Source organism: Eleginops maclovinus, chromosome 5 (genome assembly GCF_036324505.1).
Source record: "Eleginops maclovinus isolate JMC-PN-2008 ecotype Puerto Natales chromosome 5, JC_Emac_rtc_rv5, whole genome shotgun sequence".
Lineage (NCBI taxonomy): Eukaryota > Metazoa > Chordata > Actinopteri > Perciformes > Eleginopidae > Eleginops > Eleginops maclovinus.
In genome coordinates this window covers 23,623,854-23,643,982 of record NC_086353.1, presented here as the reverse complement: position 1 = coordinate 23,643,982, position 20,129 = coordinate 23,623,854, and the positions used below count along the sequence as shown (strand labels likewise).

The following is a 20,129-nucleotide window of genomic DNA, read 5'->3' as shown; positions in this document are numbered from 1 at the left end:
TTAAAGTAGTAAAATGCACTAAAAAGTCAATCCATATTTATTTTCTCTCTCCATTCATTCTACTGAGCTGAGAGCGGGAGATCGGGGGCGGGGCTTAAGGGGAACCTCAACTGCGCATGCTTTATGGGTCCAGGCATGATGGGTAATTTGTGACGTTTTGCTCTTGCTGCTCTCAGGAATCATAGGAATGAACTAGGCCCAACCTCCGGCGCTATATCCAGTTCTTATACATCCATGGCTACAACGGGCAAAAACACTGCCATTATGAGAAATGCCCTGCAGTTTCAGAAATTATGCAAATCTAAAAGCAATGTGCCAAAACACATGCAAATAAAGAAATATCCTCACCAATAAATGCAACGCTGTAAATAAAAAAAGCTGGAATCACAAAACGCTGCAAGTAGCTTAGTAGTTGCAGTGTGTTGGCACATGTCAGCCACCATAGCCCATGCCTCGTGTAAGCACTAATAAAAACACAAACACGCTGATAAGATAAAACATAATTTAATTACCACAGTTTGACAATACAAGGGCATTTGTAGCTAAAACAATATGGAAGTCATTTGTGGTATAATCATATTCACACCCACATCTACTGTACAAAACATACTGGTAAAAATTTAAAAAATACAAAAAACATAATTATACTAAGTACAGTTCTTTTGCACCAGATATAATAATAAAAACAATTTGTTCACAGTGTATATGAAAGTGCTTTTAAAAGAGATGACTTAAAATCTGTGTAGACTGATTCTCATCAGCTTCAGGGTTCTGTGCGTCTGAAGACTTCCTGAACTTTGAGTATGGGTATCACTTATAAACAGCGCTGCATAAAGCAAACAGCTCTGTCTCTCCCCATATTTCCGCTTGGTTTGTTTGCCACATTACAAAAGCTCCAGCCAATAAACTACTGGGCAGATTTCAAATGTGCTCTACATTTAAATGTCACTGTTATTATTCCAGTTGAATCCATTTGTGCAGACCTCAGGTCACAGAGAATTGAGGAGGCTGGTATGCCGGAGGTTGGGATCTCAACAGTTAGAGTTCTAGAGGGAAACACATAGAACGACAAAATAAGCGGAGGCCAGGGTGCAGAGATTGATTTAAATTCAGACAAAAACATCTGTAAAGCGCCAGAGCAGCCAACAGACCTGACTGGCGAGACGTCGAGCGGGGGTTCGTTTTTGCTCGTGGATCGTCTGGAGGCGAGTGATCAGAAACTTCTTATCATCTCCTTCCTGAACAAGAAGTGAAAAATATCAGGAAAGCATTTCACTTATATCCATTTTTTCTTTATAATGAAATAGACAACACATGTTTATACGTGTCGCTGATGTCATACATTTTTTATCTGCTCCTGCAGCAGGCTGATGATCTTCCTCTGACCATCCACCACCTGACTCTGGAAGTAGATGACGATCCTGATGGAGGGAAACCACACAGTGCATCGGATCAATACAACCAGCACTTTACTTGACAACACGGATCAATAATAAAGCACCTACAAACACACGCTGACATGCTGACGCTGTACTCACAGGAAGATGGCTGCTCCCACAAACAGGAAGAGAGGGTTTTCCACCAGGAAGGAGTGAGCTTGGGCCAGCCAGGATAGGTTGGGATTATCTTTTTCCAGTTCCTCCACCCACAGCTTCCCCGCCTGGAACATCGTTTTGAGCCCTCGGAACGGGCCACACGATGAGGAAGGGTTGATGCTGAGGAGAGAAGTTTAGACGGGACTCTTTATTCTTCTCTAAGGGGAATTTTACTAGGCAACAATTGACAAGACAGCTCAGACGGACTCTTGACAACAGTTTAACCCCTGAACTAAGGCTTTGAGCAAATACATTACACTACAGGTACAGCAACAGTACCTTTTTACTCTTACCTTTAGTGCTTTTTATTTAACTAGATTTTAGATTCTAAGTTTTAGAGTGTTGAAGATGTCTACTGTAAAGATGTCTGCTTTCTATTGTAGGTGAAGGAACTATAAGGTATCCTAATATTGGTATCCCAAACTTCCAAAAGAAAGTTATTAGGATTTATTAGGATATCTTAGCACCAAATGTTGTTTTTGTGTGAGTGTGTGTGTGTGTGTGTGTGTGTGTGTGTGTGTGTGTGTATATATGTATGTGTGTTTATGTGTATATATGTATGTGTGTGTGTACCTCCACATGGTGTAAGTGACGCACACGGAGGCGCCGAGGAAGGAGGGGAAGCAGAGGAGCGTGATGAAGACGGTGGTCATCTGGCTCACTCTGTACGGCTTCATGGGCGCCTGACAGTTCATCATCACACTGCTCTGTAGGGAGACAAAACACAGCCCGGGGTCAAAAGGTCAACGCTGCAATCAGAAATATGACAAACCTACTCAGATTTTTTTTTTTTTTTTGTTGTAAAAGTCACAGATGAACTTTCATGCTGAAATCAAATGGCTAAGTAAGAGGTTTAACAATTGTCACATACAAAGGATCCAAACACTTTCAGGACCACAAAGTGACAAAAAAATGTTAAGCTGTCTCATACGCTGGGAATGTATACCAGAAGATTAAAAGTAATTAATTTAACTGTTCCTAAATGCTTACCATTTTAATGTAGAAGAGCAGCAACAGTTTGAAGATCTGCACTGCAGGCAGGAGAGGAGAGAAGAGAACACCTAACCTGAAAACACAATGTTTAATGTTACCAAACAGAAGCTATCCGAGTAAACTGAACATGATTCTGTGTGTACATCTGAACAGTGAGTCTGGTACCAGGCCAACGTCTGTCCGTAGATCAGCTCCAGGACGTTCCTGGCGATATCAAACACTGGTTTCCTCCTCCTCTTCAGCACCTTCTCAGAGAACAACCTGCAGATGACACGAGGAGGTGAGTTTACAGTCTTAAGTGAGAGTGAAATGCAAAAAAATATAAATAAAAAAAACAAATATCACCTCCAAAGGAACTCTCCAAACAAGGTGTCCAGTATAGTGAAGATGAAGTCCATGAGCAGGAAACGATAAAGCTCCTGGCCGACAAAGCTCTCCCAGCACTGAAGACACAGAGTCGGCCATTCAACAAAGAGAGTTACATTAACTCATTTTTAAATAAAATGATCATTATCATCAAGTTACCTTCAGTCCGATACTCTTGGGGTCAGCAGCCACCCGACCCAGCCAGTGGAAGCACAGGACTCCAAGCACGCTCACCTTCAACATCAAATTTCTAGGAACCGACAGCAAACCACAGGTTACCAACAAAAGTCTACCAGATCTGCACTTTTACGCAACCACGTGGAAACATCTGCTCATACCTGCCAATGGAGACGTATGTGCGTACAGAGGGGGACTCGTAGTCCTCCATCCAGGCTGCCAGGTTGAAGAGGCCGGGCAGCAGCAGGTTGATGAGTGACACTAGGACGGGGAGAGCCAGCAGTCTGGCCTCGATCAGCAGCGGGTTTCTGGGGCCACGAAGCAGATTGAGCTTGAGGTTCTGTTGGGGGGTAAAACCTTAGGGGTTAGAGTATGTACTATTTAATGTTAATGCCGCCATCTCACAGGTGTCAAACTTTATTTTTGTTCATAGATATTTGTTGTTATACTCTTCTTCAACAACTATCAGTACCACCGTAAGCCAGCATGTGTTTTTTTGATACTACCTTATGAGTCACCAGCAACCTTATTTAGGGTTCACATTTTTGACAGTGAAAACTGAGCTGCTGAGTTTTTTTAAAGGTCACGTATCATACTGTATCTCAACAATATATTATAAGTCCAAGATATATACAAAACATGTTTCTGAACTCTCTTGCTCAAAATACCAAAAAGATCAAGAATTGTAGCACGCCATAAACCCCTCTGTTTCAGCCCTGTTTCAAAAGTGCTGATTCTGGATCTGTAGCTTTACATGTTAATGAGCTGCTGCTGACCACGCCCCTTTGTGCAAGTGTTTCTGGCAGCTCCATGGTAACAATGAACACTGCGGAAGCATTTCAAAATGTCCACCAGCATAAACTCTGAGGCCCCGGATTTTTGCAGCCTAAAACAGCGTAGCTTGTCTACTTAGACATCATGCTGGAACCGGGGGCCAAAAATACACAGGCACACAGAGGTGAGGGAGGGGATTCAGGTAAGAGGGTGGGCGGGGGCTTACCGTTTGTTTGTTTGTTTGTTTGTTGCTAATGCCGTAGAACCCACAAATGATGTCAAAGATGGACATTATATAGGGTGACCAAACGTCCTCTTTTGCCCGGACATGTCCTCTTTTTACGTCCTGTCCGGAGCGTCCGGGGGGTTTTATAAATTCATGAATACGTCCGGTTTTCACTGCTGGGACCATTAAGCGTGTACTTAAATTGACTGGCGCTTCCCCCCACCCCCCAACAATCGCAAGTGTCCTCTTTTTCGCCACCTCAAATCTGGTCACCCTACATTATATCACGTATGAACCCGAAACCTAAATATTTTTTGGACTTGGATCAGGAGGGAAACAGAGACAACCTTTTTTCTGACACTTTCTGAGTCTCTTTACACACAGGGGGAGACATTTGTTTAGAGTAACGCATTACTTAGTAACGCGTTACTCTAAACTGACCACTTTTTTCAGTAATGAGTAATCTAACGCGTTACTATTTCCAAACCAGTAATCAGATTAAAATTACTTATCCAAGTCACTGTGCGTATCTATTTTTTTCATTTTCCTTAGTAAAAAGAGATGTGTTTGCTTTCTTCTTGCGTCTCGGGGAGTGACGTCTATGCGACAATTAAGCACGAGGACAACTCACGTGTAATACCTCGCAGCAACACAAACGTAAACAACAATGGAGGGAGGAGAGATGGAAATACAGTCACTATTTTGAGTTTGTGTCAGCTAAAGATGACAATATTAAGGTTCGTTGTTCTCTGTGCTGGAGACAAAGTGCTGTCTAGCTTCAACAACACTACGTCAAATCTGAAGAAACATTTGGAGTCGCAGCACGGCACAGTCAAACTGAATGTAACCAATAAAGTAAATTGTAATCTAACTTAGTTTTTCCTTTTAAAATCAAGTAAGCATTAAAGTAACTAAGTTACTTTTTAAAGGAGTAATCAGTAATCAGATTACGTTTTCAAAGTAATTGTGGCAACACTGTTAAAGACATTAAAATATGCATTTTGCATAATAGGGGACCTTTAAAGTAGTGATTCTCATGATGGGCCTTTGAGCACCATCTAGTGGGCACCACAGGTTTTAATTTCAAAATGGTTCGAACCATAGACTGTAAAACACATTAATAACAAATTGTTGTTTTAATTTCCAATAGATGTTTTCCATAAAACATGTCAAATAAGAAATTGTAATATTATTAACCATTTAAATGTGAATATAATGACAATGAATCAGGTAGAGAGACATGTTTTGGCATTGTTCGATGTCTGTCTGTTCCCTGGGATGCAGTGACATAAAGTGGATAGACTTTGGACCCTGACCACCCCCCCCCGCCGCCTCACCTGATGCATGTCATGAGAGCAGTAGTAGATGGCCAGCACACAGGCTGTGGTGCTGCCTATGCAGATAGCCCAGGCCAGGCTGTGAACCATCAGTCTCCCCAGCCTCTGGCACTGAGTGTTCTTCACCTGCTTGTGACCCACCTCTGCCAGGAGCTCCTTGAGAGATGGGGGGGAATTCACAGAGGGATGTATTAGAGCATGATGACACTCCTTCCTGCCAATTATGTGACGGAGAAAGAGAGGGAGGAAGTGTTTTTGTAAATTAAAGTGTTTGTTTACATGTACCTTGAGCTGGGTGCAGATATTCTCGGACATGAGTTTGACAGAAGTCTTCTTAATGACCTTGAAGTCCCAGGAGCAGAAGGCTTTAATGGCCAGGATGCTGTGAGATTTGTCGACTCGGAAGCTCTGCCCAAATGACTTTGACATGCTGCAGGAAAATTGCACAGCAACATGATTAAAACATATTGTTTGTATAAATATCTATATAAATTCACTTTAAAAATGGAGCAACTGTCACTAAACAGAATTTCCCCGTGGTCAAAAATAGTAGATGGTGTTCTGATTCTGATTCATGAGATTAATGACATGTAAAACCAGTTAGGTTGGCACATATTTTGTTAAGACGTGCATTTTTCAAACACTGTACCTGTACACGAGAATGATGCACGTGATGAAGAAGGACACTCCTATGGTGAAAAAGTAAGCCAGCGGCATGATGTAGGAGAGCTTGGAAACACAGTCCGGCCTGATCCCATTGGACAACGAGACATTGTGCACTCCCCCATCCTCCCTGCAGCTCTTACGCAGTGTGTAGTTACAGTAGTGGCCATAGTACATCACAGTGTCTGAGAAGTAGCCCTGAGACAAGAGGAGATAGAAAAACAAACATTGTTGACTTTAACGATTCCCCCCAGACATGTTCAAATACAATTCAAAAAACACTTTACCAGGTTTCAACTTTCAACATCAGTGATGTTTAAGCTGAATATTGAACCATATTTGATTTCTAAAGCTGTCAGAGACCAGAGAAACATCCTTACAGCGAAGCTCAAACTCAAATTGAACATTCAATAACCACATTTGTTTAGTGGAGGGGCTTTAATTCCTGCTGTTAAAAGGGGCCTTATTATGCAAATGTTCAGGTTCATATTTGTGTTTTGTCCCACATACCTACTGTGTCTCCATACTTTAATGTTCAAAAAGCTCCGTATTTCTTTTTCATACTTCCTGTTCTGCATCACCTCACATATAATGTGTTGAAGCGCTAGCCAATAGAAGTCCCAGTGTTAGATAGTGATGTCACTATGTAACAGAACTAAACAACGGAGACATTTCAGACAGGGTGGGAGTGAGTGGGATAGAGACTCCCTCTGAAGACAACACAGGGATTCTAGCCTTTGCACACCATTTACATGCACACAATACTATATAACAAACTGCAGGAAAGGGAAAACCCCCACAAAACTAAAACAACCCCTTTAAACATGTGAATGAACTCATCATTCAGGTCTGTAACACAAATCAAGGAGGTGGTGAGTGCAGTGGCGTTTTATATATTCAAAGCTGGTGGGGCACGAACAACTTCACATATTTATATTATATATATAGGCTTCTGCTGCTTTTTTAACAGCTCATCAAATAGCTGTAGGTTATCCATGGTTACGAGGCAATAGCTCGCTGATCGTGTGACAGAGGGAGAATTGGAGCAACAAATGACATACTGTCGGAGGCAGAGCAACACGGCCAGCGAATACATTTACAGCGTGGTAACGAGATAATGTAAGTAAGGGATAATGTGCAGCGAGGCGGTCATTATGGGGAAAAGATCAGGGAGCCTGACTCGACTCCAAATATTAATTAAAATTAATTTATTGACAAAAAAATTATCTATATATTAGTATTTCTTCTGCTAAGAAAAAAACAAACTCCACGGCGCACCGGCGGCTGGAACTGCAACAACAACAACTTTACGGCAGCACTGATGGAGGTTTTCTGTAACTGTTCAAGTCTGTTCACAGTTTCTGATCCTCTAACAAGTCCTTAAACCCTGCAGAGCCCAGACCGTGTTCCTGTTAGTGTTTACTTCCTGTCTGTCTTCTTCTGGGGATTTAGCTGATGTCCAGCGCTTCTAAATTATTTTCCTTTCTCCTCCTTCATCCTCCTTAACAACGGTCAATATAGTCCTTGACAGCGGTCTGTATTACGGGATTAACAAACTGTCACATGTTCTGAACTGACCAATCAGAATAGAGTATTCAACTAAACCATGTAATAATATAATATACATGGAGTAAATGGCGCTATCACAAAGCAAAACTCAATAACAACTGTCATGCCTCAGCACGAAAACACCAGACTGTATACGGAAAACACCGACACTCGTCACCGTGTTTACAATATCAATTGATCCAGCTCTGATTTACGAGATGGCGTTTGAGTGGGGCTGCGAGCGCTTTGCCCCACTTGTGATTTTTTTTTTTTTTTTGCTGCACACATTGAATGAAAAACTACTCTGAGCATGCGCACTGTAGTTTTCACAGCACACGCTCGTTTTCACTGTGAGAGAGGGGCAGCCCGGAGCTCGCCCCACATCGCTCAGCCCGTACACTGTGGACCCTAATCACAAGAACGCAGTCCGAAGCAGCAATGTAGAGACGACTAAACATGATCTCAAAATATATTTAAACATATATTTTAAATATATTTTGGCAATTATTGTGTTTAATTCATTTCTGATAATGGTAGGAGTCGTCACTTGGTGAGTGTTTTCTGAACACTGAGGCCTCACAGGGTGTGAGAGCTGTTGCAATAAGAACACACACAGCTTACCACTCCGGTGAGGAGTTCCAGTCCAGTGAAGGAGGGTTTCTCTGCAGGTGGCTCTGGAGGGTGCAGCGCCTGAGGCAGCACTATGAAGGCCCCTGTCACCAGGAACAGGAAGAGGTTGAAAAAGAGCAGGATCTGAAGGAACTGGAAGTAAGAGAGGACGCCGCTGCCGAAACGCCCGCTCACTCTCTTGAGCGGCACTTGCCACAGATGGAGGGCGTGCAGGAAGGAGAGCCAGCTGTACCAACTCTGCCTCGCACCCTGGGGGGGGGAGAAAGGGAGGGAGAACGAGGAGAGACAATCACTTTAATCCCTTCAACAATCATTTATTTTTATACTGCATTATTTATAATAATTGTATTGACTACAATATCCAATTGTTTCTTTCCACCTTTTTTTGGGGCTAACTGAGATAAAAAGATGCTAGTTTGATCAAATGTGAGTGTTCAGATAGGAAATATTGAAAAATACTGTATGTATGTATATATATATATATATATACACACAATTATTATATAGTTATTTTACAAGTGATGCACAATTAAAATAAACATTATTCACTGAATGTTTTCATTACATCAATAAATAAAATAAAATAAATAAGCAAAAAAAGGAATCACTATGATGCAAGCAGCAAACAAAACAAGGTGTAAACACGTGTTTGGATCATTAATAAACACACATCATGGCAGGTACAACATGACAGATTAATACAAACTAAAGGACTGGCTCCTACAATTATAACTCAAGAGAAAAGGAAATTGTGACACAGAAACCTACCCTAGTTCTACTAAAATGACTCAAAGCAGCTGTACGACTCCAGAAGAAGTGTACACACATGTTGTGGTTTACTTTGAGTGTTTCTGAAAGCAGTGACTCATGCCCTCAGAGCTACAGCGCTTGGGCAACAGAGCGATTACGCTGCCTGATAACAACATCTACAGGAAGTACCCACTGACACCTAGTCGCTGCCTCGGGAAGAATGTCTTGTGCTGTCTTTTTAGGTGCCATGTCTGTTTGCAGCTACCATTCCATTGGACTGAGATTCATTTACACGTCTGTAAGATCTCACAGGACATTCACAGGAGTTTACAGGTTATTTATAATGTGTTGAAACAGAGATAATCCTAATAATGTCTAGACAGTGCAATCCCTTCATTCAAATGGAGCTCAGATCACAAGTAGCAGGGTGACTCTCTGCTATGTCCTAATGAGTTAATAAATCCTGTAAAAACATTTGGTACTGAGAGGATATAATATATATTTGCACACACAAAAAAAAGAAAATTCCAGGAAATGAATCTCCTAAAAATAAGAGAAAAATGGGGAAAAGTGGCAAAAAAGAAATGTAAAATGGACTTCAATTACATATAAAAAAACCTGCCGAATATTTCGAAGTTTTCCACTACAAGTCAGAGTCTGCACAAACTCAAACTGATAAAGAACACATGATATAATCAAAACACTCCTAGAGATATCCCAATTGGAGATTGAGCTGAGATGAATTTACTATAAACATTAAATACAAACTGGTGCATCATCGAGACATCCTTAAGAGATAAAAAGGAAGTAGAACATAGAAGGACGTCTCTGTTAGTGACTTACAATGATGATGTAATATTTGAGTTGACTGCAGCAGGGAATCCTACGGGAAAGCGTGTGTTTCTCCTTTTGCAAAGCTAACCTCCTGCAGACAGAATGAGGGAGGGAGTCATTTAGACTGACACATGGCAAACACCTAGTACAAATAAGAAGGATAAATGCCTACCTGAGTTCACTCTTCTCTGAAACATTGAGAGGCATTGCTCGGAGCATCTGGATTCTGTCGCTCACTGACAGGTTCTGCAGGTTGTTCAGCAAACGGTCCCTCTTGCTCACTGAATGGGAGAACAGCCGCCAATATAATATTGACAAACAGCACATCAGATTTTATTCTGTCCGTTTTCTGTCCTTCTGCTCACCCTCTGCGTCCGTGCAGTCGGCCTCTATGCCGTAGCCCCGGATGCTGGGTCTGGCAGAGCGGGAGAAGTCTCGGATGGCGGGTCGGCTCTGCCTGCGTCTCCGGAGCTGCATGGTGCGGTTGTAGTACTGGGAGATGATGGCGCCCCTGTTGCGACCTGACAGAGGAAAAGGACCGGGGCCGATCAGAGTGGGCCGGACCAGTAAAGTCATAGCATAATAAACTATCAATAATCCAATTGTTCCTTTGTTTTAGTGCAAAAACGCTCATTCTGAAGATGTTCACATCAAATTAACTTTCTTTTTACGAAACATCATAAACAACCTGACTTTTCTTAAGAGAAATGAGTGGAATTCCAACAATTGTAAGGCTCAGTTTATCGTTTTTTAACTTACAGATCACTGTGTATCTACAAAGTCACACGTATCTGGAATTGAACAATATAGCATTTAACTTCTTCTTAGATCTAGAAATTATTTTACATTAACTTCCACATCTGTGTAGCAATCCTGACCAGCTGAACTGAACCCCATCATACAAACTAAAGTAGGAACTATTACGGGAAGAAGGTTAAGTTCCCCCTGCCTTGTATAAAATGTAATCATACAAAATACATAAAAGTTGTAAAAAATTGCAGTATTTTTTTTTTCCTTTAACCTTTTATGCTATTAACCTTTTTCCCCCTTTTAAACTCAGCTCCTTAGTTTTTTATTTATTCAATTTTAATTTGTATTTGTATATAATTAAATATGTTTCTTAATTAATTTTTTTCTTTCTCATCGAATTGTGAAGCACCTTAAGATTACATTGTTTTTAGAGTGTGCTATTCAAATAAAATGTATTATTATTATTATTCTATAAATATAAATGTTTAAAACACATTTATGAACCCATTTATGAACCCAAAACAAGAGGGATTTTGTTATCTAAAAGAATCAATGCAAGCTGCATAACAGCAGAACTATTTTCAACAGAATACAACATTTAAAGGACTTTATGTGGCACATGCAGAGGTGAGAAGTAGTGGAGTACAGACACTTTGTTACTGTACTTTTTCTGGTATAAGTACTACTACTTGTTTTTCTGACGACTTTCACTTTTACTTCTTACATTTTTAACACAAATACCAGTATTTTTTACTTCTTACATCAAAACAGGCTCGTTACTTTAGTTTTAATCTGCGTTTGGTCATTATTATTTAGAGTCATTGCGTGCCTATTGATTTTAACACGATCCGAGTGTCCATCATTTCCTGGTCTTCTCTAAAGAAGAGGCACCAATGAGAACTCAAGGCTATTCCCATCATCCTCTGAACCGGAAGCTAGCAGAATAATGGCGTACGTAAGGGTAGAAGCGGAGGAGGCAAAGTAGGGGATGAACTTAGTGAAAATAGAGAGAGCAGCGGAGATATTCATCTCCCTCACCCATGGCCATACATGAGGGAGATGTTCGCTATTACCGGCGCACAGAGCCATTCATAGCAAATCCGATGCGAATTGTGTCGATCAAATACCCAGGAACTTCTGGCTTTTATCCCTGTCCCCACGCGGGTTTTCTTTGCTTGTTCTCTAAATAGTGGTAACTGTGACATTATTACAATATGATGTTCTATAAATATAAAGTGAGGTCTGTTTACAAGTTACTCTATGAAACAGTTGGTAGTTATCGGTACTTTTTACTTCAGTACATTTTGAAGCCAATACTTCTTTACTTTTACTCGAGTAAAGAAGTTTAGTCAGTACATGTACGATATGTGTACTTTTGCCACCTCTGGTTACAGCTAAAGAAAACACACAGCAGCTATCGTGTCATCTTCAACAACATGATAAAGCACCTGACAGGAAGATGACAGACAAACTGCTTCCCCATGAAACTCAGCAATCTGTTTTTATCTCTGAGACAATAGCTCCACATTGGCACCTTCCACTGAACTGACTACTGTTTTATCTTTACAGTAACGTGTGGCACTTTCAAAAAGAGCAACTACATGGACACAGAGTGATTCCTGAGTTAGGAGACTTTATGACCCATACAATTACTATTTTTAGGGAACTATAATAAACAGTGTTGTTCTCAGCCACTTCTCTATCTTTGCTGCACTGTGGAAGGGTGTCAACGGACTAAGGGCAGTTCAAGAGCACCTTGAAATTTAGAGTGATGTCAAAGTGGATGTATGCTCATTTTTAGATTTATTCATGGGTTTCTACCAGAAAATGCTTTAAAAAAACCTCAATATTTCTCACACGCTGTCTAAATGTACCTTTATTGCTTCTTTATAATGCTCAGTTTTAGCCCCCATCTCTTTAAGCCTTTTTCATAAAAGAAAACTGAAATCAATCTGCTCTGACTTGTCTCAGGTAATGGCACTTTGGCTGCACTTCAGACTGACATATTTATCTTGTTGTGACATTTATTTCATTTATTTAACAGGGACAGCGCATAATCCCTGACGGCTCATTCAAACACACTTAGTTTGTGAATGATGGCTCTGTGCAGCTCTCTGAATTGAGCATTTGTTGAGCACCTACATCAAAAAAAAGACATGGATATCCCACTTTTCATAAAAAGGGACTTATACAATTGTAGGAACAACAGTTAAACAAAACATCAATTCCCTTTGTCAGTTAAGCATCAGTATTTTCATCTGACTTTTTGACTCACCGATGGTTCGGCTGGGCATGGAGGAAAGGATCTTCATGGTCGCTGAGGACCAACGTTCCCCCATGAGGGGGTCCGCCTGTGTCTCAGGGTCCTCCCATTCTGTCTCCCTCTGCCTCCTTCCCTTAAACTGACTTAACTCATGTCCGGGGCCTAACAGGTAGGCTACATTGTCTGTGAAAGGAGACAGAACATAAAAAAGACAGATTTTGATACTCATGGGAAGACAGACACAATTAGATATGATGATCTTTTCTAACCTTGAATTCTTAAATGTGAGTATACTACGTAGGGCAAAGACTGTTTTTGTTGAGTGATCTAGCTTTTAAGACCAAAAATTGCGTTTAAGCTTTAAATGAAGGCAGATATCTAGTCTTCTATCACTGTCAAACAGTTCCCAGCGTGTGAATAAATTCAGTGCTCCACATTCAGACATGCATCTATGTGCTGTCAAACCTCGCTCCTCCTCGTCCAGCTGTCTCTGCAGGTCCTGCAGCTCGAAGGCGTCAGACGGTCCTCCATTCTGACTCTGCTCCGCGATCAGCTGTCTGAACGACTCATGAGCACCTTCCTCATCTATTGGGCTCCTGACAGAAGGACACATGGACATGAGTACAGATACAAAGACAGGAAAGAGGCTCAGAAGCATAGCCTAGGTTCAAACACTCTGTATCAGATCCAGAGAGCTCTTGAGGATTGTTGGCCACTTACAACCCTAAGGATAAACACGATCTGACTCAGTTCCCAGTAGTCTAGAGGCGGGAAAAGGAAACCAGACAGCTCAGGAAGAGTACTTATGATTCATATGTGGGCAGTACAGCCTAAACTGGCTTGTGTGACCCTGATCTAGAGGTCCTGTCAAAGCCAAATGGACTGGTTGTTTTTGTCTTCAAGCGGGATAGGGGAAAACAAACAAGAAATAACTGCTAGTACAGTTCCCTGTGAGTCAGCACTTCGACAGAGATAGAGAGCCACTCCAAGCCAAGTCAGACCTGTGCAAGCAAACAAACATGCACACTTATTCTTAAATGCTTCAAACCAACAATGCAGCGCAGGTTGGAGGGTAGTCACATGGTTTAAAAGAGACTAAATGAAAGCCCTGGGAACCTGCGCACTATAATTATGTCTGTGAGTTTAGTGTCTAGCAAGACTTCAAAGCGTTTAATCCTGTCATCCGGTTCCTTATTTTCCTCCCACCCTCATGGCGTTCAACAGCCTGAGGTAAGCTGCTTGAAAACCAAACACAGAAACACACAGGAGGAACGAAAAGAGATACAGAACTTAATGACTTACTCCAGTCCGGCTTCCATAAGAGGGTGGTTCAGGTCAAACTTTACGTTTCCAGCCATTTTCCTTATCTGACAGTCTCGAGCTGCCGGTCTCTTTGTTGACCAATGGTAGCGGGATCACACCCTCGCCTGCTTAGACCTGCACTCCACTCCCACCATGGTGTTTTTTTTAGTCTTACCTGAGAAAGGAGGGGAAAAGAGGGGGAGGCGGGGCGATGAGATTTGCAGATATGGGTAAGATGCCAGCAGAGCTCTGTGGAATCTGAACGCTCCTGTCGTGTTACTGCTTGCCTGCACACATTTTAACTGCATTAGTGAAGTCTAAAACCTCGAGGGTCTTCATGATAGTGGAGAACGTCACTTCCAGCTCCAGGTCTTATTCACACTGCCTGTGATCCAGCCACAAGAAAAAAAAACTGCAAACATGGCTCTGTTTAAAAAGGGGCCCTATCATGCTTTTGGGGGTTTTCCTTTTTCTGTAGTGTGTTATATAGGTTTTAGTGCATGTAAACAGTCTGCAAAGGCTCAAATCCCAAAGTTCACTTTAGAAGTTACAGACCTGAGGGATGAGTCCATTCCTCAGCCAACTTTAAAGGGGCCATATTAGTTTTGTGGGGGATTTTCTCTTCCCTGTAGTGTGTTATTTATGTTGTTAACCAATCACAACAGAGCCGGCCAGCTAACCAATCAGAGCAGACTGGGCTCTGGTTTCCGACAGAAGGTGAAAAGAGGAGCTGCAGCACAGACAGTATGAGAAAAATAAAGAACTTTCTAAATATTAAAGCAAGGAGACATGTAACAGTTGAGGAAAAAAATACTAATATTCACCTGAAAAAAAGCACAATATGTCCACTTTAAGATCTTGCATAGAATTGTTTGCATGCAGTTAACATCCTGGTCCCCGTATAATCAGTGGTGGATGACGTTGACTCATGCAGTCATTTTGTCCTGAGTCATGAGAGCTCCATTGTTGCCCTGCTTGTGATAAAGACTGTGGTCAGAGTCAGATGTGAGAAATGAATATTCATGGCCAGAGACAGAATGATGCATTGTCAGAGTGTATCATATGGGAAGCATGCTGGTTCCTCTGTTGGTGTGCGAGCCAGAAACTCTTCCCTCTGCATGAAAACATTCATCAAAGACTCCGAGGGGACATGTGCTGGTGTTGTAAAACAAGTTGGGATTCAAGAGAATTGGATCCAAATATTCCTTAGAGACTAATAAATCCTCTTTACCAGATTCATCCAAGTTCAAAAAAATAATAATAATTAATTCTATATTCTGCTTAAAGATGGATCTTTGGACATTAGAGAGGGCCATGAAAAACAGCTGATCTAAAAACATATCCACATTTTTCACAGCTGGCTAGGAGAAAATAATGAAAAACACTAAAAATACTTCTATGCACACACAAACCTTGAACCAACAAGTTGCTAGATACTATTTACTCATGGGATGTGTCTATCTTCAATAGTTTTGCATGTATGGGGCTATTGTGGGCAATGTTGCAAATCAGTAAGCAAGAATGAATGATGAATTGACCTTTAAATATTGAATCCATTATCAATTGATGTGCAAAAATATAATTACAAAAAACCTGATTCAATGTTGTTTCATACTTTTATGATGATAGTACTGAAACTTCACTTCATGAAACTTGAAATATTTGTATAATAATCAATTATTTGGAGACAGCAGCTCTGTTTGAGAGAATGCTGAAAGGTGAGCCTAGCCTGGCTTTAAGGAGGGGCAATTTATATCCATATTAATAAGAATAGATATGGTCTAGGATTTTGTACCTCGTATTATCACAAATATCTTTCCCTGGTCTTAAAGGCTACATTTAAGTGATGATTAAGAGATGTAATTTACCTAAATATGTCATTTGCACTAGGAGTCAACCATACAATATAATTATAAAATTGATAATGAGATATCTTATCAAAAAACATTGTGATATTCTCCATAATCAGATCTATCTCGGTAAATGGATGTCAATGGAATTGGGTAGCAGCTTTTGTCCAAAGATAAATTGGACAAAAAAACGACTTCTTTCAGTTCAAAGTTGACCGTACAAATATTTGAGGTTATACAAGACGTCAGTCCCACTTCCTGTTGACATGCACCCAGTGGTTCATAATAGTGAATCTCAGGATTTTGTGTGTTCCTGTGAAAGATCTGAGGGTTCAGGGTTTGCAGAGGGTTATACTCTGCAGTACTAAGGAGTATTTACCCTGCAAACACATGTGCAAAGTATGGCTTAAGCTCCACAACAACTCACACAGACATGAAGCATAATAGAGTTTGGCTCATTCAGAACAAACACAAAATTCCCCTTTAACACATGTAACTCATTCACAAGTGGTTTCCAGTAAAAGGCTCCTACGTCAGAAACATACACTGTGCTCTCATACTCACTGCGAAGAGTTTAGGATTAAAGCATCATACACGTCAGTAAGTGCATTTTGTGAAATGTAATGCCCAAATGAAAACAAACAATGAGTGCATGTTTCAAACAGTACACGCGCACGAATGTGTCAGTGTGAGACCTCGGAGTGGAGTATTTCTGGTTCTGTTTTTGAGGGAATTTGATATCTGCTGCATGCATGAAGCAGGGAGCAGCTCTGAATGTCATCCAACACACTGCCTCGATGACTGAGCGGCTAAACAATGTCCCTGTACGACCTTCAAATCAAAAAGCCTGCTTTTGTGCTGATTCTTTGCTAGGCAATCGACTGCACACATGTGTTTTTGTTCCTCTCAAACATACTTTTTTCATTACCTAAAACTTTCCAGGATCATGTTACATTTGCTTAACTTAACTTTTTTTCTATTCTATATACCGGTTGGAGTCGATCCCTTTTTGTGTGATTTAGAATTCTGTGTCACAAACCAACACAAAGGCTTTAAGCAGCATGCTGTTTTTTCTCTAATAGGCCCTATGTGTTCGTTTTGATACTTTGATTCACTGATGATGAAGGAGTCCTTTGAGAAGAGAAAATATGTACGGCAGGAGCAGGATATTGTGGGGGTAGGACAAACACTCAACACAACCAACAGGGGGTCAGAGTTGAGCTCCACTAAAGCCAAGTAAAATAAACTTGTAAAACAAATTAGAACACAGATACATACGATGTGCATTGACATAACCTTACAAGTTAATTTGAGAGCATTGTCCCTTCAAAAAAAGCAACTATGAGACGTGCACTGGAAAGCAATACAATATACTGCACAAGAAAGGCATCCCTGTCCTCAAATGAAAACACTGGCAAACATCACAGAAAAGGGAAGACTCTTTCCACTGGATAACATACAAAGCAGAGGGCGATTATCAGCAGATATGAGGGTGAGAAAAGGGTAAATGGAACGAAGGGGTGGGAAGGAGCCTGTCTACTCTGACAGCTTTCAACAACTGCATGGAAACCAGTTCCCAGCTGCTATGAAGGAACACAATGGAAGGAGCAGGGAGGCACATAGCTACAGTAAACATGGCAGCAGGGATTCTTGTGTTTCAATACCCTCATGTTATCGGTTACGCCTCAGGAGAGGGAGGTTATAGAGTGAGAATGGAGACGATTAAAAAGAGCTAACCTGCTTTTCTGTGGTTTTAGTTATAAATCTCCTTTTGGTGTAAAACATTAAAAAGGGAAAGACATGGAAAGCACAGGAGGCAGGGAATAGTAACAGGGGAAATGCAGGCAGGCAAATAGAAAATGTGCATGGCATGCAATTAACTCTGCTGCCTCTAACACGGTCAGGCATGCATGTACGCACACAATCACACTGTTATTGCAACCTGAGGCATATCTATCCGCCTTCATTCAGAAAAAAGGACATACAATTATGGGTTTAATGTTGGCTGGATGACAGGCACTTGAAACACAGATGTGGCAAACATATCGCTTAAGTGTATGACATTAAAAAAGTAAACCAGATCAACTAACCTAGTCCTGCACAATGGACAGTCATGTTAAGTAAGTAAATAGACTTGCTCTAGTACTGTACTTAAGTACAATTTTGATGTACTTGAGTATTTCAATTTGGTGCTACTTTGTACTTCAGTACATTTATTTAATCCTTTTAGTTACTTTACAGATCTGGATTAATGATGTGTAATATAATCAACCCTTAAATCAGACTTTAGTTCACCTGCAGTAAACTCAGCAGCTACCCTGCAGTATACAGAGCCATTAAAACTAGCTGCACCTTTACCAGCTCTGAGAACACTTTAATGATCAATCATTATAAAACATATCAGAGATATTATTCTGAAATGGACCAATCAAACAATGACTACTTTTACTTTTGGTGCTTTAAGTTTATTTTTATGCTAATACTTTTGTACTTTTTCTCGAGTAACATGTTAATTGCAGGACTTGAACTTGTACCAGAGATTTCCTACACTCTGGTACTTCTACTTTAACTTAAGTACACGATCTGAGTACTTCCATCTCTGACAATGAACAACAAATGTTTATTCACCCGAGTGTAGCTTTTATTACTTCTGTTGGCTTTTCTGCGATCTCAGAGCGACGCAGGGCAAAGTCCCAACGTTTTAAAAACACTGGCTTCTCCGGTGTATGGTGTCGCCCAGTCTACATGTTAACCATTGTCGGCCAACGAAGAGTAAGAGCTTGTTAACCGAGCTCAAAAATGTCCACAAACTCTTACATTGGAGGTCACATCAAATATGCAGTTTTACGTCGCAAAATAATGCAAAGAAACGTTTTAAAACCTGGACATAGACTGAAGAAAGTTGTCTACTTACCTCTCAGCAACTTGCCAAACCAGTCTGTGCTGTAGTGTCAGTCAAAACACTAGTCTCCACCCGCAGCTGAAGAGTTGGGGAGAAACCATTTTAATCGGGGAGGGGAGTTTTGTTTTTTTACAACTTCAATACGAGACTGTGAAAACCGATAGCTTGAATTTTAGTAGCGTATAACAATTCTCAGTTATTGGGTTGGAATGTTTGTGCGTTCCAATTATTTCATGAGCTGGCATAATTAGCGGAATAACCGTCTACTGATAACTAGATACCTTAACTGTCGCTCCTTGCATAGTTTCCTCTCTTGGGTGAGTCCTATTCAAGCTTCCTAAAGTACACAAAACACAAACTAACTAAAAGTTAACAACCCATTATGTGACAGTCAGTGTTGTTGACATATAAGTTATTGCATTACCTACAAATGGTGAGTTTGCACTGAAACTTAATTTGAAAAAGCTTAAATGAGATTAGAATAAGACATTAGTATCACAAGTGCAGAAAGTTAAAAAAGGGGTTGATTCCAAAGTAACCTAACTTATCTATCAATTAATTTTACTTCACTTTCAAGTTTAATGCCAGATTCATTTAGGGTTAACATGTGAAAGTAATATATATATAAAAACAATGACTGAATTCAACTTAGCTGACTTAGTTTTAGGGTCGTGTATATGGCTTTGACACTGACGGTTGCATCATTGAAAGAAAGAGCCATTGTTAATGTAATTAGCAACACTTGTGTTGCTGCTGGGGAAAAGGCCTATACCCATTCATAACTCATCTGTTAATGATATGTCCACAATGATATTGCCTTTCATTTTGTAGTAGAATCTGATGTGACCACATATTCATGGTAGTGACAATGTAAGAAGTTTGTCTTTTCCAAAAAGAGAAAGTAGAGTTGAAAGTTTGATAAGAATTGAAACTAAGCATGTTGAAAAGGCTCATAAGAAATGACACCCTTACTCATGTTTCTTAGTAAATGGTACTGACTTGAAGCATTACATGCTTGTGGTGTAGAGTGTGGGTGGATAGAGCCTTCTTGCTACATCAGCTCCTCTTACAAACCTTCTCAGATCATTTAAGTCTATTAAGTGAATTATAGTTTATATGGATTGAGTGAAAAAGGCTGATGATTTTCACTTGCATCAAGTTAAAGAGAA

The 20,129-nt window shown here is 40.6% G+C and overlaps 1 protein-coding gene across 5 annotated transcripts; it reads right to left on the bottom strand.

Annotated features, from left to right (window-relative positions):
- Positions 1–488: 488 nt before the first annotated feature.
- On the bottom strand, positions 489–19,029 carry tmc6b (transmembrane channel-like 6b). 5 transcript variants are annotated; one of them, XM_063883609.1, is made up of 22 exons: positions 18,973–19,029; positions 15,033–15,179; positions 14,209–14,938; positions 13,372–13,502; positions 12,919–13,089; positions 10,259–10,414; positions 10,066–10,174; positions 9,903–9,984; positions 8,301–8,558; positions 6,118–6,329; positions 5,754–5,898; positions 5,469–5,624; positions 3,293–3,471; positions 3,114–3,204; positions 2,934–3,031; positions 2,754–2,849; positions 2,586–2,661; positions 2,169–2,302; positions 1,539–1,715; positions 1,343–1,421; positions 1,152–1,238; positions 489–1,046 (listed from the first exon to the last, which is right to left on the bottom strand). In XM_063883609.1, exons 3-22 carry the CDS (start codon positions 14,262–14,264, stop codon positions 1,032–1,034), a joined length of 2,508 nt encoding a protein of 835 aa, XP_063739679.1. In that variant the 5' UTR covers positions 14,265–14,938; positions 15,033–15,179; positions 18,973–19,029; the 3' UTR covers positions 489–1,031. The 5 variants fall into 5 exon arrangements, with proteins under 5 accessions (XP_063739679.1, XP_063739678.1, XP_063739681.1 ...); XM_063883608.1 differs by having other exon boundaries at positions 14,209–14,383; XM_063883611.1 differs by lacking the exon at positions 18,973–19,029 and having other exon boundaries at positions 14,209–14,383; positions 14,764–14,938; positions 15,033–18,956.
- Positions 19,030–20,129: the final 1,100 nt, after the last annotated feature.

Excerpts from the sequence above, each read along its gene's own strand:
- tmc6b (XM_063883609.1), bottom strand. The coding sequence starts at position 14,264 with ATGGCTGGAAACGTAAAGTTTGACCTGAACCACCCTCTTATGGAAGCC. Across the intron at positions 6,330-8,300 it reads TGGAACTCCTCACCGGAGTG|GGCTACTTCTCAGACACTGT; the intron begins GTAAGCTGTGTG and ends CTCTTGTCTCAG. Across the intron at positions 2,662-2,753 it reads TACGGACAGACGTTGGCCTG|GTTAGGTGTTCTCTTCTCTC; the intron begins GTACCAGACTCA and ends TTGTGTTTTCAG.